General features: G+C 39.7%; 1 protein-coding gene across 15 annotated transcripts in view; it reads left to right on the top strand.

Annotated features, from left to right (window-relative positions):
• Positions 1-27,102, top strand: part of DEPDC5 (DEP domain containing 5, GATOR1 subcomplex subunit) — a 127,348-nt gene that overhangs the window by 8,162 nt on the left and 92,084 nt on the right. For 8 of the 15 annotated variants that reach the window (XM_045041195.1, XM_045041200.1, XM_045041199.1 and 5 more), the window contains 7 exons: positions 78-127; positions 4,152-4,289; positions 6,516-6,585; positions 11,484-11,562; positions 12,943-13,004; positions 17,907-17,976; positions 18,785-18,857. In XM_045041195.1, the coding sequence (XP_044897130.1) occupies positions 78-127; positions 4,152-4,289; positions 6,516-6,585; positions 11,484-11,562; positions 12,943-13,004; positions 17,907-17,976; positions 18,785-18,857 (542 nt within the window). The remainder of the gene's footprint in view (positions 1-77; positions 128-4,151; positions 4,290-6,515; positions 6,586-11,483; positions 11,563-12,942; positions 13,005-17,906; positions 17,977-18,784; positions 18,858-27,102) is intronic. The other 7 variants (XM_019814741.3, XM_019814738.3, XM_019814737.3 and 4 more) reach the window with 2 other exon arrangements.

Raw genomic sequence — 27,102 nt, 5'->3', positions numbered from 1 at the left:
AGGCAGGAGACTTTCTTTGTGACCTTTTATGGCCTTGATGTGTTGTTGAATCTCATAGTCTTTCTGTCTTCCCTTAGGTCAGCACATGTGCCTATATCACTCAGAAGGTGGAATTTGCTGGCATCAGGTAGATATTACATCACTCTTGACTTATCAGCTAGTAAATGGAAGTAGGATCTAGTGTAGTAACTGGGCTGCATACAGCATTGGAGGCATGTGGATGTCTGTATGATAAAATACACAATAGCTTAAAATGTTAGATTGTTGTTGCTGAAGCAAACTGAAAAAATCCCAAGATGCGCTATAGTGGTTTTAAGATGAGTGGAAGTTGCTGAAGCCACGTGGTATTCTGTAATAAAGGAGGTATAGACTCATAATTTTAGAACTAGAAAAAGCCTTAGATGAATGTATTTAATCAAGCTTTCTCATTTTACAGATTAAAAAACATATTTGGAGGTACAAAATGACTAGCACAGTAGTTCCTGGTTTGCTGCCTTTTTAACCATATTGCATGACTCTTGATTTATTATAATTATCCCTAAATTTCAGTTTGTGGAGAAGAGCAAAAAAGGGCCTTTTAATTCAAAGAGCACATTGTCCACAGAGTAAGGCCTTCAAACAGTGCAAAAAGTGTATAATGAAAAACAAATCCTTCTTCTTAGAAAAAATGGTCTCTTTCCTGAAATTCATTATGTATAACACAAGCATATTTACATCTGGTTGACTCACTTTTAATGGCACTAGAATTGACCAGTGGGTTCTGGTGATGTAGTCTGGTCCTCCATTATGAAGTTCCCTATCAACTTTTCTCCTAATGGTTTCACTCATTTATGATTGTTGCAAGATGGTGATTTTTTCTTTTCTTTTTTCTTTTCATTAATGTTTATTTATTTTTGAGACAGAGAGAGGCAGAGAGCACATGTGCATAAGCAGGAGAGGGGCAGACAGAGGGGAGTACAGAGGATCGCGAGCAGGCTCTGCACTAACAGCAGAGAGCCCGATGCGGGGCTTGAACTCATGAACCAAAAGAGATCATGACTGGAGCCGAAGTCAGATGCTTAACTGACTGAGCCACCCAGGTGCCCCGGTGATTTTTCTACTTCAGTCATTTCTCCTACCTTTGTTAGCTAGAATCCTTTTTGTAAAGAACTTTTCTTCCTCAACTAGACCTGTTTGATTAATCTGAACTACTGATCCTAAAGGAAAGAAAAGATAAAGGATTATATTTTCCCCCCAAATGGGGATGTTTTAAAAGTTGGAGGATCAAGGGGCTCCTGGGTGGCTCAGTCGGTTAAGTGTCCTACTTCAGCTCAGGTCATGTTCTCGTGATTTGTGAGTTCGAGCTCCATGTTGAGCTCTATAGTAACAGCTCAGAGCCTGGAGCCTGCTTCGCGTTCTGTGTCTCCCTCTCTCTTTGCCCCTTCCCCACTTGTGCTCTGCTCTCTCAAAAATAAGTGAAAAATAAAAAAAAAAATTTTTTTTTAAATGTTGAAGGGTCAAGATTCCTTGAAAAATCTTAGAAGATTTTAAAGCACAGCCCATGAAGTGACTAAGCCTCGAGCAAAACAAGAAATGGAACCTAGATTCACGCTTTCCAGTACAAGCTAGTGTCTCCAAAGTGGTGGGCCAGGAGTCAGGAAAGCTGTAATCTACTCCTGCACTGCTGGTGATTAGCAGGGTGATGTGGGCAGGTCAGGGAGACTCTTGAGTCTACTCTGCAAAATGAAGTGTTTGGTTTAGAATCTTTTTCTGTGAAGGACCAGAGAGTAAAGATTTTGCACTTCAGGCCACATGGGTCTCAGGTCTCTGTCCCAAATTCTTAGTTTTTTGTTTTGTTCAACATTTAAAAATATAAAATCCATTCTTAGCTGTGGGCCATACAGAAATAGGAGATGGGCTGAATTTGGCCTGCAGGCTATAGTTAGCTGAGCCCTGGTTTAGAAACCCACTCAGATGCCATTCATTCTTACATTTCTTGTTTTTCTACACAAGTGCCCTTATCCATATGGTACCAGATATAGAAATGAAAACTCATGACATAACATCAGGTTTAGACTTTTAAAGATCTGTCCTAATATTTTGCTCATTCATGGTTAAATGTAAGCCACAAAATCTACCATTTCTCCAGAAGACTTATTTATAGTCTTCCTATGCTGAATCAAAAGTTACTTTTTTTTCTACATGGAGGCATGCAAATTAAAAAAAAAAAAAAAAAAAAGGAAGATGCTCTGGGACCTTATATAAGAAAAGATAGTCATTATTTATATAAAGTCATAATTATTAAATAATTTTTCTGTAACTTAGTCTTTTCACCCGGTAATTGAGTTAATACATAAGGACATATGAGACAGTTCCATTACCTTGAGACCCTGCCTTTGAAATGTCATTTTTCCTTCGAAGGTAAACATTTTGATTTTCTCTGACTAAATTCTCCATGTATTCTTTAATCAGTACTGCAATCAGTATTTTTTTTTAAAAAGTAAAGTTTTAAAAGAAAAGTATTGTATGATCTCCTAAAAATCAGCATTTTGCTTTTTTTAAATGTGGAACTTAGAAACCTATTTGATAGACTTAGAAGTCTATTTGATCTCATTGTGAACAAATCTCATTTTTCCAGATAGAGTTTTTGGGACTGTTGACTAGCTAAGGTTTCTTTTTTTACTTAAAAAAAAAAAAAAAAATTGTGTGTGTGTGTGTGTGTGTGTGTGTGTGTGTGTGTGTGTGTATGGTTTCCTGTTGGATCTGCCGTACTGCAGAGGATCATCTGGGATCTTCTCTGATTTGAATTTGATTCTCTGGTGGCCATTTGGTTGGAATGTCTTTCCTAGTTATAGAATTAATATTATTAAGTATCACTTGTTCATCAAATGCTAGATACCAAGCATATGCTAAATATTTTTATATATAATACTTGCTCATTGTAGACCATTTGAAAAACAGATTAAAGAAGCAGGAAAAAGAAACAATTTACCACTCAGAATCAACCACTGTTAACATTTTGACACAGTTCTGTCAAAATGTAGTACCCTTTTTGGCTTGAGAACATATAGTATATATGATTTTATATACAATTAAAAAAAAAAGAGCCCAAAACAGTTTTCATAATTAAAAAGAAAACATTTATTCTAGAAAATTTGGGTAATACAGAGAGTATACAGAAGAAAATTTACAGTGGTATATAAGCCTACTATGTACAGATAACCGTGTTTAAATTTTGGTGTGATCTTTTAGTATTTTCTTTTAAAAAATATTTTTTAGGGGCATCTGGTCACTCGGTCGGTTGGGCATCTGACTCTTGGCATAAAGCCTGCTTGGGATTCTCTCTCTCCCTCTCTCTGTCCCTCCCCTGCTTGCTCATTCACTCTCTCAAAACAAATTTTTTTTTAAATTAAAAAAAAAATTTTTAGTGTTTATTTTTGAGAGGCAGAGCATGAGCTGGGGAGGGCAAAGAGGGAGGGAGACACAGAATCCGAAGCAGGCTGCAGGCTCTGAGCTGTCAGCACAGAGCCCAACACGGGACTTGTACTTACCAGCTGTGAGATAATGGCCTGAGCTGAAGTTGGACACCTAACCGACTAAACTGCCCAGGTACCCCTCCCAAAAAATTTTTAAGTGATCTCTGTGCCTATCGTGGGGCTTGAACTCAAAACTCCAAGATCAAGAGTCACATGCTCTACGGACTGAGCCAACCAGGCTCCCCTTAGTGTTTTATTTTCATATATACATACACATGCTTGTATTTTTACTTAGATGGTGATACTATGTGTACTATTTTGTATCCTTTTTTTCCCACTTAAAAGCATATAAACATTTCTGGAAGTTAAAACTCCTTGTAAATATTGTTTTAATGGTTCCATGATACTCTGTTTACTTAACTGGTCTGCCATTGCTGGACATTTAGGTTGTTCAAAGTTGTGCTGTGTGGATGACACTACAGCAACCATACTCTGCATTTATTTTAACTTCATATTCACAGAATGATGAAATTTAGCTGTAAAAGATAGTGGAGATCACTGACTCCCAGCAGCTCACTTGATAGAAAAGGGAGGGGAAGTGCCTGCCCAAGCTGCTACATAATTAAGGACTAGTGCCCCCCAGGTCACCTTTACCCTCCTGGGAGTTGGCCATGTGCCATTCTGCCTCTCTTGTAGGAAGCCATGTGCACTCTTGGGTTTTGCCCTGGGGATATGGATTTTACATTTGCATCTGTCAGTGGCTCTGTTTCTTCCCTTGAATCTGCGGAAAAGACCAGAGAAGCTACCTCAGGGCCAACCTCAATTCCTGTTTGGGTAAGAGCAGATTTTAGGTTTAGGAGCAAAGGTCACGATTGCATTTTCTCTGTGTGTTATAAAGAACCATTTCCATTGGAATGATAACTGTTTCATAGTTCACCAAGTCCTCTCATTTATAGTATCTCATTGGATCTTCCCAAGAGCTGTAGAAGATGGATGGGGGAGGGTTATTAACCACATATACTGATTTTTCAAAAACTGGCTCAGAAAGATTGTGGCTTGACCTCCACAGGGAGTGGAGGTGCAGGAATCTAAGCCCAAATTTTGTAACACTACTTTGTCTATACATACTAGCAGAAGTTGGTGAGTTAGAGCAGTAACAATGAGCTCCATTTAGAGATCTGGTTAATCTAGCATTCAGTAGCCTGTATGCAGAGTACTTCCTGCTAATAGAACTCAGAGATCTTGGGAACATTGCATCCTTCCTTCTGTTAAAGAAACAGAAGTGCCTTCTCAGATGAGGCTTGCTACTTGTCCACTCACAGACACACTGAGCAGAGGAATGCCAAAAAGCACCCCTGTTGCTGAAAGCAGAGCTGGGAAGCATATTTTAATGTTTTTTTTTTTTAAGTTTATTTATTTATTTTGAGAGAAAACACGAGTCAGGGAGTGGCAGAGAGAGAGGGAAAGAGAATCCCAAGGAGGCTTTGAGGAGCCCTATGTGGGGCTCAAACCCACAAACTGTTAGGTCATGATCTGAGCCTAAGTTGGACACTTAACCAACTGAGCCACCCAGGCATCCCTGGGAAGCATATTTTAAAAACCATGGGCTTGGTCCAGCTTTCTTCATTTTACAGGTGGGAGGGAAAGCCAGTAAGGCTGACTGATTTGTCCAATGTTTCTCAGGTAGGCTGAGCTGTGACTCATGGTACACAGCATTTTCCTTGCTTTGATTTTATCTTTTCTTCTTTTTTTATGAGGACTGATTGCTTAGGGCCAGACAGGAGATTGCTTTGGGGTTGGTAGAAGAGAAGGGCTTGAGTGGTTGGTTGAGGGATGATTATGAGGTACTCAGATAACAGCTACCACTTCCTTTCCAGAAGAGCATTTTGTGTTAATATTTACCAGTGGTATAGTTCTTGCTAATGCAAATACCTGCTAGTACTTACTTGAGCACCTCCTATCCCAGCACTGTCCAGAATAGTTTCCCCACATTATCTGGTTTAATTCTCAGAACAGCTCTACAAAGTAGATGTCATTATCTCCTTTTTTAAGATAAGGACACTGGGTCTCACAGAGTTATTTCCCCATGGCTATTCAGCTAGTTCAGTGACTCTTAGAACTTAGATTCCTGATGGGACTCGTTCCACTCAAGTCTGATCTCCTCAGAAGGCCATGTTCTTTGAACTGTCTGTCTATTTTGTGCCCTTAAAAAGTTGCAGAGGAAAAGACATTAAGCCCCCCAAATGCAATACCAAATTGCCATGAAAACTTTTCAGCAGAATGGCCTCCATTGAATGTGAACCCTGTCCCTATATGCCTCCTGACTGCTTGTCTTCTTTATTAAAGTATTTTTTTTTAAGTTTTTATTTATTTACTTTTGAGAGAGAGCGAGTGAAAGAGAGCAAGTGTGCGCACACGCACAAGCAGCTCCTGGGAGGGGCACAGAGAGGGGGACAGAGGATCTGAAGCAGGCTCTGCATGCACAGCACAGAGTCTGATGTGGGGCTCGAACTCATGAACCTCGAGATAGATCATGACCTGAGCCGAAGGCAGATGCTTAACTGACTGAGCCACCCAGATGTCCCCATGACTGCTTATCTTCTAATTCTGATATTAGGATTGATTTTGTTTCTGTTGAAACTCCATGTTCATGAGAAAGTTCACAGAACTTTCACAACTGTTGAAGGCTGGGATTAGCAAAATTGTTCATTAGTTCTTCCTAACTGTTTTTGTGATGTGGACCCTTTTGAGATTTGACAAAAGCTATAATTCTCTGCCCAGAAAACTTTGCATGATTTCAGAGAAATCATGGATTTCCTGAATCCCTCCTGAGAATGACATGTTGTTTATAGAGTCCCAGATTAAGAACTGTCATACAAATTCAGTACACTCTGAGAATTCTTTATGTTGTGTAATCTTTTCATGGCTTTCTGGAAATCTGTAACTGGCCAGGTCATTTGAGGATAAATATGAGAGTACAGTGAGCCACCCTGAAGTCATCCCTGTTTCTTCTTGGTTTATGTAAGACTTGTAATGACTCTTGCATGTATATCTTTTCAGGGCACAGGCTGGTGAGCTGTGGGTCAAGAATGAAAAGGTCATGTGTGGTTATATCAGCGAAGATACCAGGGTGAGATTGATAAAATGCATTTGTGGTTTTGTTTCTTCATACTGTTATGTCTGAGTCTTGAACTCAAAAGACAAAACAGAGACAAGCAAAAACTTGTCTCCTGATGGCTACTGTTCTCAGGTAGATAATATTTTAATATTGTCAAGGATGTCTGAAATTCTAGTGTTTTATAGTTGGATCTATCCAGTTTGGGGTTGATCTTCATTTTCTCTTCTGAAAGAGGTCTAAATGTGGAAATGTAGTGTCTAACCTGCAGCCTTCTTTGCCTACGAATACATCGCAAAGGTTAAACTCAGTAGAAGATTGCAGTCGGTAAACATGAACAGAGACCTTTGCAAAGGAAATCTCATTCTTTGGTTCTTTATCCCAGTTGGAAAAAGCCAAACTGAACAACTGTAAACATTACCCATGCTGGTGAAACCACCTGTCTGCTCTTCCTTGTTCTCATCCTCTGCCTCCCTTGAGAGCAGTGGTTTGAACTGAAGGTGATATTGCCTCCCCAGGGGACTTTTGGCAATGTCTGGAGATATTTTTATATGTCACAGCTAGGATTATGTGAAGAATGTTGCTAAACATGATACAGTGTATAAGACAGATCTCCAGACCAAAGAATTATCTGGTCCAAAATGGCAGTGTTGTGGTGGGGGTGCTGTCTGGTGTACTGTGGGATGCTTAGCAGCATCCCTAGCCTCTGTACGCTAGATACCAGTAGTGCCCTGCAGGTCACGACAACCAGACATGTCTCCAGACATCACCAAATGGCCCTAGTTGAGAACCAATGCCTTCATAGGTAACTACTATCTGAATTTTATTTTTGTATTTTTCCTTGTTTGCGTAGTGTTAATACATACGTATGTTACTCTAAACAGTTTACTGTATATTTGTTTTGCTTGTTTTTGAGGTTTATTAAAGTGAAATTAAAAAAATAGTCCTTTTTAGCTAGCTTTTTTTGTACTTGATACTATATTTTAAGTCTATAATTAGGAGTATATGGGTTATAGGTAAAATAATGCCAAACTCTTTTTCAAATTCTTTGGACCACTTAGTATTCCTAGTAGCAATATATAAAAATCTGTTGTTTTTCATTTTTTTTCCAACACTTGGTGTGAGATTTTTAAAAGTTTCTTGCAGCTCTAGTGGGCATAGATTGGTATAGTGATCTTGTTTTGCTTTTCTCCAGTTTTCTAGAAATTTACTCTTTTTTTTTTAAGTTTATTTACTTTTGAGAGAGAGAGAGAGCGAGCAAGAGCGAGTGCATGTACGTGCCGGGGAGGGGCAGAGAGAGAGAGGGGGACAGAGGATCTGAAATAGGCTATGTGCTGACAGCTGAGATTCTGATGTGGGGCTTGAACTCATGAACTGTGAGATCATGACCTGAGCCAAAGTAGGCCACTTAATTGACTGAGCCACCCAGGTGCCCCTCTAGAAATTCACTCTTGGGGCGCCTGGTGGCTTGGTCGCTTAAGTGTCTGACTTTGGGTCAGGTCATGATCTCATAGCTTGTGGGCTCAAGCTCTGCATTAGGTTCTGTGCTGACAGCTCAGAGCCTGGAGCCTGCTTCCGATTCTGTGTCTCCCTCTCTCTCTACCCCTCTCCTGCTCACTCTCTCTCTCAAAAATAAATAAACATTAAAAAAAAAAAGATATTACTCTTAAGCATGATTTACAAAGACTAGGATAATTTGGTGTATGTTTACCTCTTCAACCTTATTCATACACTTAATATTCATACACATATTCATGCACATAATAACTAATATGGAAGTGCCTCTTGTGTGTCAGCTGCTGTACTTTTTTTTTATACTTTGTTTTTAATATATTTTTAAAATTTTATTTTAGGGAGGGAAAGAGAGAATCCCACTGTGGGGCTTGATCTCACGAAGCATGAGATCATGACCTGGGCCGAAATCAAAGAGTCGGACGTTCAACCTACTGAGCCACCCAGGTGTCCCTACACTTAATTTTTAATGGCTCCTGGCTGGCTCAGTTGGTAGAGCATGCCTCTCGACCTCTGGGGCATGAGTTTGAGCCCCGCACTGGGCGTAAAGATTACTTAAAAAACAAACTGGTACAGAACATTATCCATGAATATCCTTCATTCTAGAGGGGAATTCAGAGTGGGGAATTCCCATTCAATGGGGATGCACGGGTAAACAGCACAAACAAGATCCCTCCCAGTAAGGAGCTTACACTATAGTGGGGAGATAGATGTAAGTAGATACCCAGCCCATAAATGTGGTAATTACAGATTATGATGAATACTCCAAAGGAAATTAATTGGGTAATGAGAAAGACTGAGTGTAGCCACCTTAGTAAACAAGTGAGATAAATGAAAACTTCTAGGGAAAGAGATGGGCATTGTGGTAGAGAATAACAAGAGACCTTCTTTACAAAGGTGGGCAGGGAGGTGTCTCCGAGAAGGTGCCAGAAAGGTGAGACTTAGTGTATGAAGGTTGAGACAAAGAGCGTTCCAGGCAGAAGAAACAATTGTGAGAGGCCAGTGTGACAGAAGCCTAGGATATGAGTAGGGAGAATGATGTCGATATGAAGGTGGTCTGGTTCCAGCCAGTTCATGCGGGTCCTTGTAACCAGTGTAGAGTGTATTCTAAGGATGATCTGCTGAAGGATTTTAAGGGGGGAGTGATTTCCAAATTAGGCTTTCAAAAGATTACTTATTCTGTTGGATTTTTTTGTTGTTGTTACATAAGTTAATACCTTTGTTATAGACTAGCGATGTTTCAAATGGTGGAACTTCTGTGGTCTTTGAATTCTTTCAGGGCTGATTTTGCTGTGATGGCAGAAGTATTGTGTGTCCAGGCAGCATGGGCTATTCTTTGCTACAGGAACCACAGTGCCAGATCCCCACAACTCATCTTCATCTTAGTTTTGTCACAGAAGGAGCATGTGTACTTGTGCTGGCTTTTTTCAATTTTCTTTACGATTTTCCTGATGGAGGCCCCATAACAGGTCCTGTATTTACCGACAATTCTAATTTTCGTGGTGCATTTAACCATGTTGCCACAAACTGGGGCCAAGCTCAGAGAGCCATCCAGTTGGATTTTGTTGAACAAAAAAACCTGAAGTAGCAATGGCAAGCAAAGCCAACTTTTTTCTCTGGTAAAATAAGTCATTGGGTAGGCCATTCACTGCTAGGATGGCATTGTCACAATTATTGGTGATCTAGATAGGTTTTTTTGTCTTCCTGTTCTGCCTTCCTCAGGATTGGGCTTCCATGGTTCAGTTGGAGCTGCTGTAACCACTTCATATTCCAGGTAGAAGAGAGAGGAGCTACTTAGGAAGCCGGGAGGTTTAGTCTTTTGATAGTCCCTTGCCTTCCAGAATAGTGTTGGCTTCCCATTACGTAGGAAGAAAGGATGTGCCATAGGCATCCACAGTATGTGCTGTAGCCACTCTGGCTCTGTGTAGAGCATTGTTTGTAGGGGCAAGAGTAGAAGCAGAGAAATGGCTTAAGAAGTTAGAAGACTGTGGCATGGACTGAGGTTAGAGCTGTAGCAACGGAGAGATGTGGGCAGACTTGGGATGCGTTTTGGGATAGAGTCTACAAAACTTGCTGATGCATTGGATATAAGGAGCAAAGGAAAGAGAAGAATTGATCAGCTCGATAGACAGTTGGTGGTGTCATTTATGACGTGGGGAAGACGGGAGGAGACATTTGGAAGCATTTGAGAAAAGATATTTGTGAGATACCTGTTGGACTTCTGAGAGGAGAAATCTGGGGAGGCAGTTGAGTCTGGAGCTCATTTTGTCACTTCTCCCATATGTGCCCCTCCCCTCCAAACCCTCCCACCCTATCCTGTCCTGCCCTTGGGAACCATTTGCTATTCCTTAAACATGCCACATTCTCTCTTGCCTCTGTATCTTTGCACATACTACTCTCTCCTGCCTAGAGCACTTAGATCCTGCCTTCCCCCCTTACAAGCTACTCATCCATCCTTCCGCACTCCTCTCAGGCTTCCTTGCTTCTGGAAAGCCTTCCTAGTTCCTGAGGCAGTCTGGGTATGAAGGGCGTGTACGATGTCAATTATAATTTATTAGACTGGCAGCTCATCAACTGGCATATCTTAGCCCAGGTTCTACATTCGTAATGAGCTTTTCTTTTCTTTCCCAGGTAGATTTATTGTCCTTTCTCCTATGTTTCTCATGAGAACCTTCATGGAATGTTTGTATATGTTGCTGTCTTTTGGACATCTTAATCCTCTACTATAATTTCCTAAAAGGCAGGGACAGGATCTTCTCTTCAGAGTTTATGATGTGAGGGATGAAGCTTGCTTTTAGAAATCCATGCCACAATTGAGAAAATCTTCCATCATTGGTTTTTTTTTTTGGGGGGGGGGTGGGGTTAAAAACATTTAAGATTTACTGTTTTATATTTCATTTCTTTTATTTATTTTTTAAGATTTTATTTTTAAGTAGCTCTGCACCCAATCTGGGGCTCGAACTTAGAACCCTGAGATCAAGAGTCACATGGTCTATGGACTGAGCCAGCCAGGCACCCCATGTCTTAACCATTTTAAAGTGTACAGTTCAATAGTGTTAAGTACATTTACATTGTTGTGAAATGAATCTACAGAACTTTTTCTTCTTGCACAACTGAAACTACATCATTGCTTTTTTTTTTAATATTTTTTTTTCAACGTTTATTTATTTTTGGGACAGAAAGAGACAGAGCATGAACAGGGGAGGGGCAGAGAGAGAGGGAGACACAGAATCGGAAACAGGCTCCAGGCTCCGAGCCATCAGCCCAGAGCCTGACGCGGGGCTCGAACTCTCGGACCGCGAGATCGTGACCTGGCTGAAGTCGGACGCTTAACCGACTGCGCCACCCAGGCGCCCCTACATCATTGCTTTTTAATGCAACTATGTTTTTGTTTATTTCAGGTGGTGTTCCGTTCTACGTCGGCTATGGTTTACATATTTATTCAGATGAGCTGTGAAATGTGGGATTTCGATATTTATGGTACTGTCCCTAAGTGATCGTTGTAGCTGCCATTGGGTAGATATTTCTGGTTTCCCCCAAGTTGGTATCATTTTATAGCAAGATGTTGACATTCTCTAAAAATGTATCTTGAGATCTTTATAAATCCTCAAATGTGAAAATAAATATATTGAAAGTAAATATTTTACACACACACACACACACACACACACACACACACACAGACATTTATTTATTTATTCGGTGAATTCCATGAAATGCTGTACAGTATTAATGGAAAATCTGACTTCTCAGATCTTTAATTGTTCTGTAAGTATAGGTTGAAAAGTCATAAAGTCACTCTGTGGGTAGGGAACCAAAACTTTCTTTGATATCTTTCATTTCTCTTCCTGTCACTCAGAGAAATCTCCATGTTGGTCTCATTTTATTAGAATTACTATGTAATGAGTAGAGGGAAGAAAAGCTGCTATGAGGTGTGGATACTGTGTCCAACACACCAACCCTATAGTGCATGTATTTCATATTTGTGTTTAGCAAATTATAAGCAAATTTGTGCCATGGGTCATCAAGGTCACTCAAGAACAGCAAGAACTGCAAATGATAATTCAGTGAATGCCCAGGGTCCTCTTCTAATCAACTTTGAACGTCATTGTGAAATACTCACATTTAGTATATATTCTTCGTCTCATTCTGAAGATAACACTGTATTTTTCTTTTTTAAAAAAAGTTTGTTACGGGGCGCCTGGGTGGCGCAGTCGGTTAAGCGTCCGACTTCAGTCAGGTCATGATCTCGCGGTCTGTGAGTTCGAGCCCCGCGTCGGGCTCTGGGCTGATGGCTCAGAGCCTGGAGCCTGTTTCCGATTCTGTGTCTCCCTCTCTCTCTGCCCCTCCCCCATTCATGCTCTGTCTCTCTCTGTCTCAAAAATAAATAAATGTTAAAAAAAAAAAAAAAAGTTTGTTTTGAGAGACAGAGAGAGAGAGCGCGCACACACACGCGTGCGCGCGAGAGAGACAGACAGACACCCTAGCAGGCTCCATGCTGTCAGCTTGAACAGTTTGGGGCTTTAACCCATGAACTGTGAGACCATGACCCGAGCCGAAATCAAGAGTTGGACACTTAACTGACTGAGCCACCCAGGCACCCCAACTCTGTATTTTTAAATCATCAAAGTGTTTTAATCTTGGATGTTACCTTGGAGCCATGGCCTCTTAGGCAGATACTAAATTTGGCTTGGTAGAAAGTCTAAGTTGAACACTTCTATACATCTGGTTTTTAGGATCTTGTTTTAAGATACAGCAGAACCCACCTTCTCTTTGGTCTCGTTCCTGCTGTTTTGCTGAGAGAAGATATTGTGAACAAGAAATAAAGATAATCTTCACCCTCTTCTCATTGCTTTTCAGGGGATCTATATTTTGAGAAAGCTGTGAATGGTTTCCTTGCTGATCTCTTTACCAAGTGGAAGGTATGCTTTTTATATAGTAAACCTCATTACATAAACTTATTCATTGCAGATTTTAGAAATACACTGTTTCTACTAAGCTGCCTTTAGTTAAAGTATCTAAGCTAAAGCCTAAATTGATAAAACTATAGATTTAATTACTTTAACTGCCTCAACATGATAAAGGTCATTTATGAGAAACCCACAGCTGACATCAGACTCAATGGTGAAAGACTAAAAACTTTCCTCCTAAAGATAAGGAACAAGGTGGAGTGCCTGGGTGACTCAGTCGATTGGGCGACCGACTTTGGCTCATGTCATGATCTCACAGCTCGTGAGTTCAGACCCCGCGTCGGGCTCTGTGCTGACAGCTTGGAGTCTGGAGCCTGCTTCGGATTCTGTGTCTCCCTCTCTCTGTCCCTCCTCTGCTCACACAGTCTCTCTCAAAAATAAACATTAAAAAAAAAATTAAAAAAAAAAAAGATTAGGAACAAGGTGAGGATGCCTGCTGTCACCACTGGTGTTCAGCATTGTACTTGAAGTTCTAGCCTCAGCAACTAGAAAAAAAATAGAAAGCATACATATTGGAAAAGAAGAAATAAAACTATTCTATTGACAGATCATCTCCTATATGTAGAAGATCCTAAAAAATTCACCAAAAAACTATTAGAGCTAAGAAATGGATTCAGCAAAGCTGCAAGGTTACAAAATCAACACAAGCAATCAGTTGTATTTCATCAGCAATGAACACTCTGAACAAGAAATTTAAAAGCAAAGAAATAAATTGTATGTATGTATGTACTTATTTAAGTAGGCTTCACACCCAGCACAGAGCCCAACAAGGGGTTTGAACTCGCAATCCTGAGATCATGACCTGAACTGAGATCAAGAGTTAGACACTTAACCAACTGAGTCGCCCAGGCTCCCCCAAGGAATTAAATTTTAAAAAGAGAATTAAATTGGGGCACCTGGGTGGCTCAGTTGCTTGGGTGTCTGACTCCTGGTTTTGGCCCAGGTCATGATCTCACGGTTTGTGAATTCGAGCCTTGTGTCAGGCTCTGCACTGCTGGTGAGGAGCCTGCTTGGGATTCTGTCTATCTCCCTCTTTCTCTGCTCTTTCCCCACTCACTCTCTTTCTCTCTCTCAGAATAAATAAATAAACTTAAAACAAAAATTAAAAAGAGAATTAACTTAAAAAAATTCCATATACAAGAGCATCTGAGAGAATAAAATACTTTCAATTAATTTACCCAGGGAGGTGCAATATTTGTTTGCTAAAATCTATAAAATCTTGCTGAAAGAGATTAATAAAGATCTAAATAAGTGAGAAAGAACCAACCCATAATCATAGATTGGTAGACTTAATACCGTTAAAGTGGCAATACTACTCAAACTATAGTTCAGTCCCTATTAGAATCCCAGTGGCCTTTTTTTGCAGAAATGGAAAAGTTGATTGTAAAATTTATGAAGAATTGCAAGGGATCCTGCATAGCCAAAACAACCTTGAGAAAGAACAATAAAGTTGGAGGACTCTTACTTCGTAATTTCAAAACTTACTACAAAGCCAAAATAGTCAAAACCATGTGGTACTGGCATTCAGATAGATTTGTAAATCAATGGAATAGAATTGAGAGTACAAGAAATCAATCGATACATCTGTGGTCAGTTGATTTTAGACAAAGATGTCAAGTCCATTTAATGAGGGAAAGAAGAGTCTCTTCAACAAATGGTTCTGAGGCAACTGAATATCCATATGCAAAAGAATGAACTTGGAGTCTTACTTTGCATCATATACAAAAATTAACTCAAGGGGGATCAAAGACCTAATGTAGGAGAGCTATTTGAGGTCATATTATGTTGTGGCAAAGAGCGTGGGGTTTGGATAAAAACGGACTGGGTTTAAAATTATGATTCTGCTCTGATTAGCTTTTTTTTTTTTTAAATCTTGGAGAAGTAGTCAGTCTTTCTGAGCCTCTGTTTTCTTTTCTGCAAAATAGAGATTATAATAGTCCCTGCCTCACAAGGTGTTTTAAAGCATCTGTACATAGTAAGGTCTCAGTTGAATCTAAGTACCGTCTTCCTACCTCAGCAATATGGGGGCACTATCCATCAGCTGTGAAGGGTATGGAAATAGATGACGCTTGCCCTCAGAGAACTTACAGATCTGCTGGGGAGCTTGCATCTACATATTTGAAACAATAGAAAGCCATATGTTTTAGGGGTTAGAATTTTATTTACTTTTGAATTTGGACCTGAAGACTGAGGAAGGTTTGGATGGTTGGAAAGGAAGATGGAGAGGGTATGTCGGATGAACAGTTTGAACAAAAGGGTGTAGATGAGCATGAGAGTAGGGTATGGTCTTAGGCAACTTCACAGAGGGTTAGTGTAGGGAATAATTAAGTAGTAAGATAGATTCAAGGGATGGGGTCACATCAAGCCAGGCAGTTTGGACTTGACAGGAAGTGTGGGAACTATTAAAGATTCTCAAGCAAGTGGTCAATATGATCAAAGCTGGGGAGAATTTGAGGAAAGAGTAGTCCAAGTGGCCAGGAGCAGTGTGGTGAAGTGACACATGGAATTAAGCAGACCAGCCAGGAGGCTTCTGCAGTCATGTGGCTTAACAGTGATGAGGCCTTTGTGTCTGCCTGAGTACAGGGGCTAAAGTTTGAGGTGGGCTAAATAATGGTCACCTTGGACCACATAGTGGCCATTTCAGTATTGGGTGTGTGAAAACCTCCATTTCAAGTCTGACTCAGTGTCCCTTAGATGTCCCCTCACCCTACAGTCTATGGATGGACTTTAGATAATAGGGGTAGGGTTTGGCATAGGCCTAGTCATTAGTTTATAGGACTTCACTCTTAGGATTTGTTAATTTTTTTAAAACTTGGTTTTAAAAATGAAATTTAGGGGCGCCTGGGTGGTGCAGTCGGTTAAGCGTCCGACTTCAGCCAGGTCATGGTCTCGCGGTCCGTGAGTTCGAGCCCCGCGTCGGGCTCTGGACTGATGGCTCAGAGCCTGGAGCCTGCTTCCGATTCTGTGTCTCCCTCTCTCTCTGCCCCTCCCCCGTTCATGCTCTGTCTCTCTCTGTCCCAAAAATAAATAAACATTGAAAAAAAAAATTTAAAAAAAATTAAATTTAAAACTTGGTTTTAAAATTTTTTCAAAACTTGGTTTTAAAGTAGGAGCTTGAAAATGAATTAAAATAACTTTCTGTAGCCACTCTGTATTGATTTAATGATATTTGGTGAAGGTGAACGTTGTTTATACCTTTTTACAGTTTTTTTAAGTTTATTTATTTTGAGTGAGAGAGAGAGAGAGAGAGAGTGAGCAAGCAGGGAAGACACAGAGAGAAAGGGAGAGAGAATCCCAAGCAAGCTCTGTGCTGTGCTGCACAGAGCCCAACATGGGGCTTGATCCCACAAACGGTGAGATCGTGACCTGAGCTAAAATCAAGAGTTAGTCACTCAACTAACTGAGCCACCAGGCACCTCGGTTGTTCTTTATGCCTCCTATTGAATAACTTACAGCTAACACTGTGGACAGCAGGATTGAGCATGGGAGTTCATGAATTCATTTCAGAGCCCAAAATGTAGTAGGGGTGGGGATAATAGTAGTAGTCCCAGTTAACATTCATTGAGTATTTTGACATACCTAGTATCATGGTATGTGTTTTGCCTACATTATCTCACTCAATCCTCTTGCTCCTGTTAATACTGGTGGGGAAAGTACAGCTCAGTGAAGTTGGGTAACTTGCCCATGATCAACAGCATGTGAAAGCAGAATGAGGATTCTCATCTGGTGCCCTCCATTTTCCCAGAGCTACCCTGAGATCGTGGCCTCTGTGCTATCCTGTCTGTATTATTACCCCAGGCCATGCCACCTGTTGTATGTTAGCCCCACTGTCACATGAGTTGAGAGGCTCATATACCCACACCAGTCCAATCATTGTAAGGCATTTATTCTTATTTATCACTTACACCAAAGCCAGATAAATTTGGAGTTGAGTTTGGAGCACTGGGCATCCAATAAATTAGTAGGTGACTAATGAAGATTTGCTCTTTTCCTAGCACTCTGCTCTTGGTGCTGTTGCTTGTATTTAGGAATTTCTGTCCACTTGAGCTATATCCATGGGGGAATATAAGGTGGCATGTTATGTGCATCATGTTGTATATATACCTTACATGGTAAATGCTGAATTGTGTAGTCACTCAACATGGTGGGTTAGAGATGGGGTTGGTCAGTGGAAGCACTCATCTTCGAAGATCCGGGAGGAACTGAAACTGGGCTTGCTGGCTTACTGGTGCAAGCCACATTTCATGCTATCTGTAAACACCCTGTTTCCAGAATGTTGATTTCCAGACTCCATGGAAATGTTTATTCTCACTAGTCCCCATCTCAATCCAAAGGTACTGTGACACCTTGGCTTCAACTGCTGCATCTTGAGCAGCTCCCAACCCTGATTTTATGACAGTGGTAGGATATGGGAGGTGTATCTTACATTCAGCACTATGCGTTCTGTTCTTGTTCCTAAACTATGGTTCTGAAGAAATTTTAAAAACACCATGAATCAGGTACAAATACCATGATCCTTTGATATTGGGTTCATCTAGTTCATGCCAAATCAAGAACAGAGATAGTGACCCATACGTATTGATGATTTGCTGTTTTCAAAGCACTTTTTGCATCCCTGGGACTATTGCCCAAGGTTACATAGTGGTAAACTTCCGGGCCAGGACTCAACCTGCATCTTCTCACTCCAGCAGTGCTCTGTTCACTGCATCATGCAACCTACAATGATGTGACATCATCCAATACAGTGTGCTGCCACTGAGTCTCCTAGAATTGAGAATATTATATTAATGCAGGCTGCTTCATCATGAAGTGAATGAAATAAACTTGAGCTGCTTTTTCTCTACTCATTCCTAGGAGAAGAACTGTAGTCATGAAGTGACAGTGGTCCTATTTTCTAGAACTTTCTATGATGCAAAATCTCTTGGTAAGTCTTTCTCCCACAGTTCCTTTTTTAATGCTAACAGCTAAAAAAAAAAATTTTTTTTAATGTTTATTATTGAGAGACAGAGAAAGAGCATGAGTATGGGGGAGGGGGTGCAGAGAGAGGAGGAGACACAGTATCCAAAGCAGACTCCAGGCTCTGAGCTGTCAGCACAGAGCTTGACATGGGGCTTGAACTCACAAACCATGAGATCATGATCTGAGCTGAAGTCGGACGCTAAACTGACTGAGCCACCCAGGCGCCCCCTATAGTTCTTTTTTTTTTTTTCCACGTTTTTATTTATTTTTGGGACAGAGAGAGACAGAGCATGAACGGGGGAGGGGCAGAGAGAGAGGGAGACACAGAATCGTAAACAGGCTCCAGGCTCCAGGCTCTGAGCCATCAGCCCAGAGCCTGACGCGGGGCTCGAACTCACGGACCGCGAGATCGTGACCTGTCTGAAGCCGGACGCTTAACCGACTGCGCCACCCAGGCGCCCCCCCCCCCCCATAGTTCTTTTTATTAAGCTTTCCATCCATTCTTTATCATCTTTCCCTTTTTCATCTTTCCCACTCATCTTTCCCACTTTTTCTCTAATGAGCGTAGGGTAAAATGGAAAACAACACAGTCCATTAGTGGATGCAAGAAGTCTGTGGGCCATGATTCATCTTAAAGCCAACTTGATATAATTTCATTCATTCATTTGTTCATTTATTTTGGTAATGCAAATCTTCAACCCAGAAGGAGGAGCAGATAAACTGTGAATTTCTCTTCTCAACCTGATCTACATGTGTTGTTTTCTCTTTTTCAGATGAATTTCCTGAAATAAACCGAGCCTCAATTCGACAGGATCACAAGGGACGGTACTATGAAGACTTTTATAAGTATGTTTGAGGCTTTGCTATGCCCACCCCCCCCCCACCCCCCTTTTTCTTGGCTGTTTCTTTCCTAACTTAAAAAAAAAGTAACCCTTTAATTTTGGCATAATAGGTTTACAGAATAGTTGCAAAGGTAGCACAGAGAGTTCACATATACCCTTCACCCAGTTTTCCTTGTTAATATTTCCTAACTATGGTACATTTGTCAAAACTATGAGATTAGCACTGGTATAGTACTATTAACTGAGTTCAGATAGTTCTCATATTTCATCAGTTTTCCCACTTTATGTACCTTTTTTCATTCCAGCATCCAATCCAGGTTACCACATTGCATTTAGACTTTTCAAACTTTGTACTGTGAAAAATTTCAAACTCATAGAAAAGAAGAACAAATAATATAATAAATTCACACACCCAACACTTAGATTTAACAGCTATTATTATGCCACATTTGCTTCATCTGTTTTTTGGCTACATTTTATTTTAAAGTAAATTATAAATATGACATTTTGTTCTTACACATATCTAAAAGATAAGTTGATTTCACATATAACCACAATATCATGGTCACATTGGACAAAGTCAATTCTAATAATATCATCTAATATCCAGTACATATTTAGGTTTCATTAATTCTCTGATAACTTCTGTTTAATCTGCCTGTTAAGTCTTAATCTAAAGCAATTTTACCCTTCCTTTTTGTCCCCAAACATGTGACATGTTGAAGACTCTGAGTTGGTAGTTCTGTAGTACTGTGTTTTCCGAACTTCCCTGTGCCTATGAACCTCCCCTGGGGATTGTGCTGAGTCCAATCAGTTCAGGAGTCCTGGGGTGGGCCTGCATGTCTAACTAGTTTCTATGCTTGCATATGTTGGTTTCTATACCCCATTTTGAGTAGGGAGGCTAAGGAGGACCCCTTCTGGATTTGTCTGATTGCATCCTTGTGGTGGTACTTATTTTCTGTAAATCAGAGGTTACAACTGGGGCAATTTAGCTGCCCTCTCCCCTCACCCCAGGTGTTTGGCAGTGTCTAGAGACTTCTTTTTCCTTTTGGTCAAAATGGTACAGGATAGGTAGGAAGGGGAGGTTGTACAACTGATACCTACTGTGTAGAGGCCAGGGATGCTGCTATGCATCCTGCAGTGCACACAGGACAGCCCCCGCTGCAAAGTTATTTAGCTCAAGGTAACAATGGTGCTGAGGTTGAGAAGCCCTCTCTAAAGACTTGATGGGATTTAGGTTGGACCTTTTTTGTAAGACTTATCAGGAATGCACATCAGTCCAGATGTGCTGACAGTGCCCCTGAATAAGGGAATGCTTCGTGAGATGATAGAAGCGTAGTAGATACAGTTGGATGGGTTGCACTTGGGCCTGGAGCTGAAGGCCCTTGATCTTTTAAACTCTCAGATCTGTGGAGAAGTTTATCACGTGATTCTTGGCGCTTCAGGTGGAAGCTAGAGTAGATCTCAAAACAGACTTTAAAAACCCTTTTGTGGGTGCCTGGGTGGTGGCTCAGTTGATTGAGTGTCCAACTTCAGCTTGGGTCATGATCTCATGGTTTGTGAGTTCAAGCGCCGCATTGGGCTCTCTGCTGTCAGCACAGAGAATGCTTAGGATTCTTTCTCTCTCCCTCTCTCTCTGCCTCTCCTCCGCTCATACTTTCTCTAAAAAATGAATAAACATTAAAAAAAATAAAAAGAAACCCTTTTGCTTTACAGATTTTAAATAGATTATTTTATTCTTGCCTGAAGTACCAGGATTTTATGTTAAAGTAAAAACCAAGTCCTTTGAAACTGAGCACATTTCATCAACTAACTATACTTGTTAAAGCCCTTAGAGACTGCTTCTCTCAAATGCACTACTCTGTCATTGGTTCAGTCTTGCTTCCTTAGACTGTTTCCTTCTGTAACCCAGAGGAGGAACCCTTTGCTAGTTTCCCTTCCTATCTTAAACTCTGAAATACAATGTCTTTGTGTTCTACAGTAACAGTTTACTTTGTGGGTTTAGTTTTTGTGTCAGATGGCCAATCCTCTCCCCTCCCTCCCAACCTGGAGCCTTAAACATATTTCTTTGTAGCTAGTTCCCTCCTAAGTCTGAAGCCAATACCAAATGCCAATTTGTATTTTTCTCTCCCTTCTCAACTTTGTAATAGCATTTCTAAAGAATAAATATTCTTTAGTAATTATATATATTTTAAAAAAAAACGTAAATTGTGGATAAGCACCAAAGAGTGACAAATTATGAAACTTTTTAAGGCTGTTTTTGGAGTAACCTTTTTAACTTTTTATCTCAAAATCTTTTCAATTATGAGAACATTGAAAGAGGAATATGATGAATCTGTATACTTTTCACCTAGATTTACCAATTATTAACATTTAGTAGACACATGATTATCTTCTACTTTATTATCATCTTTTAAGGACCAAGGACTTTGTAAGAGAATGTAAGATTTTGCCAATTATCCTAATATTCCTTATTGAAATGTTTTTCCCGATCCAGATTTCTTCCTAGAATCATGCATCATTATTAGCTTAATCTTTTGCGTTTGTTTTTACAATATGAACAACATGGGTTCGAACTGCACGGATCCAGTTACATGTGGATTTTTTTTGATAGCTACAAGACAGTACTATAAAGGTATTTTCCTTATGATTTTCTTTTTTATTTTTTCTTTATTTATTTTGAGAGAGAGAGTACAAATAAGGGAGGGAGGGGGAGAGAGAGAGAGAGAGAGAGAGAGAGAGAGAGAGAGAGAGAGAGAGAATATCCCAAGCAAGCTTCACGCTGCCAGTGCAGAGCTCAGCTTGGGGCTCAAACTCACAAACCACAAAATCATGATGTGAGCCAAAATTAGAGTCAGATGCTTAATCACCTGAGCCACCCAGGCCCCCCCCCCCAACTTGTGATTTTCTTAATACCACTTTCTTTTGTCTAGCTTGTTTTATTGTAAGAATATAATATATAATACCTATAACATACACAATATATTAATGGACAATATATTAATGTTTAAGTTATCAGTAAGGCTTCCAGTCAAGTTTTCAGGGAGTCAAAACATACGCACAGATTTTCTGTTGCACAGGGCAGGGACATCACTGCCTCTAACCCCTATGTTGTTTAAGGGACAACTGTATTTCCTTTATCACTTGTTGGATTACCTTTTTGTATCACTGAAGAAATAATGCATCTTTGTTGTAGAAATTTTGAAAAATCTATAAAAGAGCACAAGATAGAAAATAATAGTGGCTTCACTATTGAGGTGAAAATAAGATGGTAATAATTATCATTTGTATTCAGGACTTATGTACGGGGCCTGATTCTAAGCAAATTTAGGCATCTTGTTTCATTTAAATATCACAACATTCCTTGTGATAGTTACTCATCTCATTTTATAGATGTAGACACTTGGATACAGAGTTTAACTTATCCAAAGCCCATGGAGGATTAAGTGACAGAGGATGCAGTTGACTCAATCTAATTCAGAGTCTGTGCTTTTGACCACTGTATTCTTCAACCCCATACTGATCTTACTTTAAAGTATTTGTTGATCTTCTTTTGGGTCCTGTATCCCTGTGAGAATTTCATGAAAGGATGGGCCATTTCTTCCCCCAACATTATTACCATTTATCCCTTTACACTGATAAATTCTTCAAACCACTTCAGTGGATTCCTGGAACCTCTTTATTGTTATTTTTTAAGTAATCTCTAGATCCAGCATGGGGGTTGAACTCACAACCCCAGGATCAAGAGTTGCATACTCTACCAACTGAACCAGCCATGCACCCCTGATTCCTGGACCCTTGAGAGCTCTTGTGGCTTAAGAGTACATGAAGCCATTTGTACATAATGAGTATGAATTCATTTGAATATAATTATGGACATATTAAAACATTATATAAAACATGAAGGTATGAGTTATGAATGTAGATTTATATAAGCATATGAACATATCATTAATATAAATTTCCCATGGTGCCTGGGTGGCTCAGTTGGTTAAGTGTCAGACTCTTGGTTTTGGCTCAGGTCATGATTTCAGGGTGTGTGGAATTGGGCCCCGTGTTGGGCTCTGTGCTGACAGAGCAGAGCCTGCTTGGGATTTTGTCTGTCTCCTCTCTCTCCCTCTCTCTCCCTCTCAAAATAAATAAACTTAAAAAAAATTTCCCCACATCATTAAAAAGTCATCCACAACATTTTTTTTTTAGAGCAAAAGAAGCTTTGGTTGTGTTTTTCCTTCTATAAAAATGATACAGGTTTATTTTAGGAAAATCACAAAGTATAGTTAAGAGTAATTCAAAACACTTTCAATTCCACCTCCCAGATGCAGTCATCATCACCTGAGAGCATCAAACCCACTTCTCTGTTTACAGAGAAAAAACAGTTTTCACAGAGATGTCATTATAGACTCCCATGCTTTTTTTTAAAACGGCATTTTCCAGGGCATGGGGGTGCTCCTGCGTGGCTCAGTTGGTTAAGCATCCAATTTCGGCTCAGGTTGTGATCTTGTGATTTGTGAGTTTGAGCCCCACATCTGGCGCTGTGCTGACAGTGAAGAGCCTGCTTGGGATTCTCTTTCTCTCTTCTCTCTCTCTGCCCCTTCCCAAATTGCACACATTTTCTCTCTCTCTCTCTCACAAAAATAAAATAAAATAAAATAAAATAAAATAAAATAAAATAAAATAAAATAAAATAAAATAAAATACTGGCATTTTCCACCTACTGTATCACAAATGCCATTTGATGTCAAATATTCTACTTCCACAGCATCATTTTTATTGCTATGTAGACATTTCATTTGATTGCCAACTATTATTGAACATTGAGGTGATTTTCAATTTTTCACTATTGTCAAAGTTCTACCAATGAATGATCTTACAGTCTGTAAGCATAACCTTAGTTATAATCTTAGCATAACCTGATGACCTTAGTTATACCCTTATAACTTGGCATAACCTTCAACATACACTTAAGATAAGTTCCCAGAAATGGAGGTATGGGGTCAAAGATACTTTGTTTTTGTTCAGACTTTTCATTTTTATAGCCAAATTGCCCTCCAAAAACATTGAAGTGAAAAATCCTATTTTCCCAGTAACCATGTTATTTCTCTCTTTTTTTTTAATCAATACTGAATACTATTTTCTTCCTTTTTCTGACTCGTTCCCAATTGGAGTGGGAAAAAAGTTATCTCACTGAGTCTTAATAGTCATTTCTTTTATTACCAAGAGTGAATATTTTCCTATACTTATTGGCCTTTGTATTTCTCTTTTATGAGCTATATATTCATCTTCTTAGCTAATTTTTTCATCTTTTTTTGTTTTTTGTCTTACCCTCTGTCTGATTTTGCAATCCAAAGGGAAGTACTTTTAATACTGTGTGAACCACCTGGGTGGTTCAGTTGGTTTAGTGTCCAACTCTTGGTTTCGACTCAGGTTATGATCTCATGGTATGTGAGTTTGAGCCCTGCATCAGGCTCTGTGCTGGCGGTGCAGAGCCTGCTTGGGATTCTGTCTCTTCTTCTTACTTTGCCCCTCCCCAGTTCACTTTTTCGGTCTCTCAAAATAAATAAATAAACTTCAAAATATAAAAATAAAAATAAATACTGTGATATATATTTCTCCAGATCTTTTTCTGTTTAGCCCATTTTAAAATTGGATGATTTCTTTGGCTTGTTTTACTTATTTATTTTTAATTTTTTTAATGTTTTATTTTTATTTTATTTTTAAAAATTTTTTTATGTTTATTTCTTTCTTAGAGAGAGACAGAGCATGAGTAGGGGAGGGGCAGAGAGAGAGAGAGACACATAATCAGAAGCAGGCTCCAGACTCTGAGCTGTCAGCACAGAGCCCGACACGGGTTCTAACTCACAAACCGTGGAATCATGACCTGAGCTGAAGTTGGTTGCTCAACTGACTGAGCCACCCAGGCGCCCCTGTTTTATTTTTTAGAGAGAGAGAGAGAGAGAGAGAGAGACTGAGCATGAGCAGGGGAGGGGTAGAGAGAGGGAGACACAGAATTCGAATCAGGCTCCAGGCTCTAAGCTGTCAGCCCAGAGCCTGACGCAGGGCCCAAACTCACGAACCATGAGCTCATGACCTGAGCTGAAGTCAGATGCTTAACTGACTGAGCCACCCAGGTGCCCCTGGCTTGTCTTATTTTTATTTTATTTTATTTTTTAACATTTATTTATTTTTTGAGAGACATAGAGAAACAGAGCATAAGTTGGGGAGGGGCAGAGAGAGAAGGAGACACAGAATCCGAAGCAGACTCCAGGCTCTGAGCTGTCAACACAGAGCCTGACATGGGCTTGAACCCACAAACTGTGAGATCATGACCTGAGCCGAAGTTGGACAGTTAACCGACTGAGCCACCCAGGTGCCCCTGGCTTGTCTTATTTTTAGTAAAATCAGATGTATTGTGGTGGAGAGAATAGCTTTATGAGCCTTCATATACCCATTATTCATATTAAACAATTATCAGAGAATCATATAATTTTTGGTAGTTATATAATAGTTTGTCATAGTCTAAAATTTTATCACAATTTAATTCCTTATTGTTAGATATTTAATATTTTTCTAATTTTAAAATTGATCTATGTACCACTGTGTATCTATGTATCTATATAAATACATATATAGTTATGCATTTTGAATGTTTCTTGTCTTTTTTTTTTTTTTTAATTTGACTATTTTTTTAGAGCTGTTTAGGTTCATAACAAAATTGAGAGAAGTTACAGGGATATCCCATACACCTCTTCTGCCCACACATACATAATGCCCTTCCCCTTATTATCAACATTCCTCACCAGAGTGGTGCATTTGTTACAATTAATGAACCTACACAGATACACCATAATCACTGAGAGTCCATAGTTTACCTTATGGTTCACTCTTGGTGTTGTATATTCTGTTGGTTTGGACAAATATATAATGACATGTCTCCATCATTATGGAGTATTTTCACTGCCCTAAAAATCCTTAGTGTTCCAGTTATCCCTTCCCCCCAACCCCCATCCCCTGGCAACCACTGATCTTTCTAGAGTCTGTACAGTTTTGCCTTTTCCAGAAAGTCCTAGAGTTGGAATCATATAGTATGTAACCTTTTCATGTTGGCTTTTTTCACTTAGTAATATATTTAAGTAATATTCATGGCTTAATAGCTCATTTCTTTTTAGCACTCAGTAGTATTACATTGTCTGGATGTATCACAGTTTGTCCCATTCCTTTACTGAAGGACATCTTGGTTGCTTTCAAGTTTTGACAATTATAAATAAAGTTTCTATACTCATGTGTAGGTTTTTGTGTGCACCTAAGTTTTCGACTCATTTGGGGAAATACCAAGGAGTATGATTGCTAGATCATATGATAGGAGTATATTTAGTTTTGTAAGAAACCACCAAACTGTTTTCCAAAGTACCTCCATTATTTTACATTCCCACCAGCAGTGACTCAAAGTTCCTATTGCTCCATATCCTTGCCAGCATTTGGTATTGTCAGTGTTCTAGATTTTGGCCATTCTAATGGTCACTTATTGCTGTTTTAATTTGCATTTCCCCATATGACATGATGTGAAGCATCTTTTCTTACGCTTATTTGCCATGTGTATTTCTTCTTTGGTGAGGTGTCTGTTCAGGTATTCTGCCCATCTTTAAATTGGGTTGTTTATTTCTGATTGTTGAGTTTTAAGAGTTCTTTGTGTTTTTGGATGATAGTTCTTTATCAGATGTGTCTTTTGCTGACATTTTCTTCTAGTCTGTGGCTTGTCTTCTAATTCTCTTGTCATTGTCTTTCCCAGAGCAGAAGTTATTTAATTTTAATAAGGTCTAGTTTATCAGTTTTTCTCTTTCATGGATTGTGGCTTTGGTGTTGAATCTAAAAAGTCATCACCCTAGGGGCGTCTAGGTGGCTCAGTCAGTTAAGTGTCCAACTTGATTTTGACTTGGTTCATGATATCATGGTTGGTGAGTCGGGCCCCATGTCAGGCTCTGCGCTCACAGTGTGGAGTGTGCTTGGGATTATCTCTCCCTCTTTGCCCCTTTCCTGCCAGTACCCGCACACTCTCTCTCACTTTCTCTCTCTCAAAACAAGTAAATAAAACTTAAAAAAAAAGTCATCACCCCAACTAGTGTCATCTGGGTTCTCTGGTATGTTATCTTTTAGGAGTTTTATAGTTTTACATTTTATATTTAGGTCTATGATCTGTTTTGAGTTAATTTTATGAAGGGTGTATAGTCTGTATCTAGATTCTTTTTCTTTCC

Source organism: Felis catus, chromosome D3 (assembly GCF_018350175.1).
Source record: "Felis catus isolate Fca126 chromosome D3, F.catus_Fca126_mat1.0, whole genome shotgun sequence".
In the NCBI taxonomy this organism is placed as follows: Eukaryota; Metazoa; Chordata; class Mammalia; order Carnivora; family Felidae; genus Felis; species Felis catus.
This window is presented reverse-complemented; position numbering and strand designations above follow the sequence as displayed.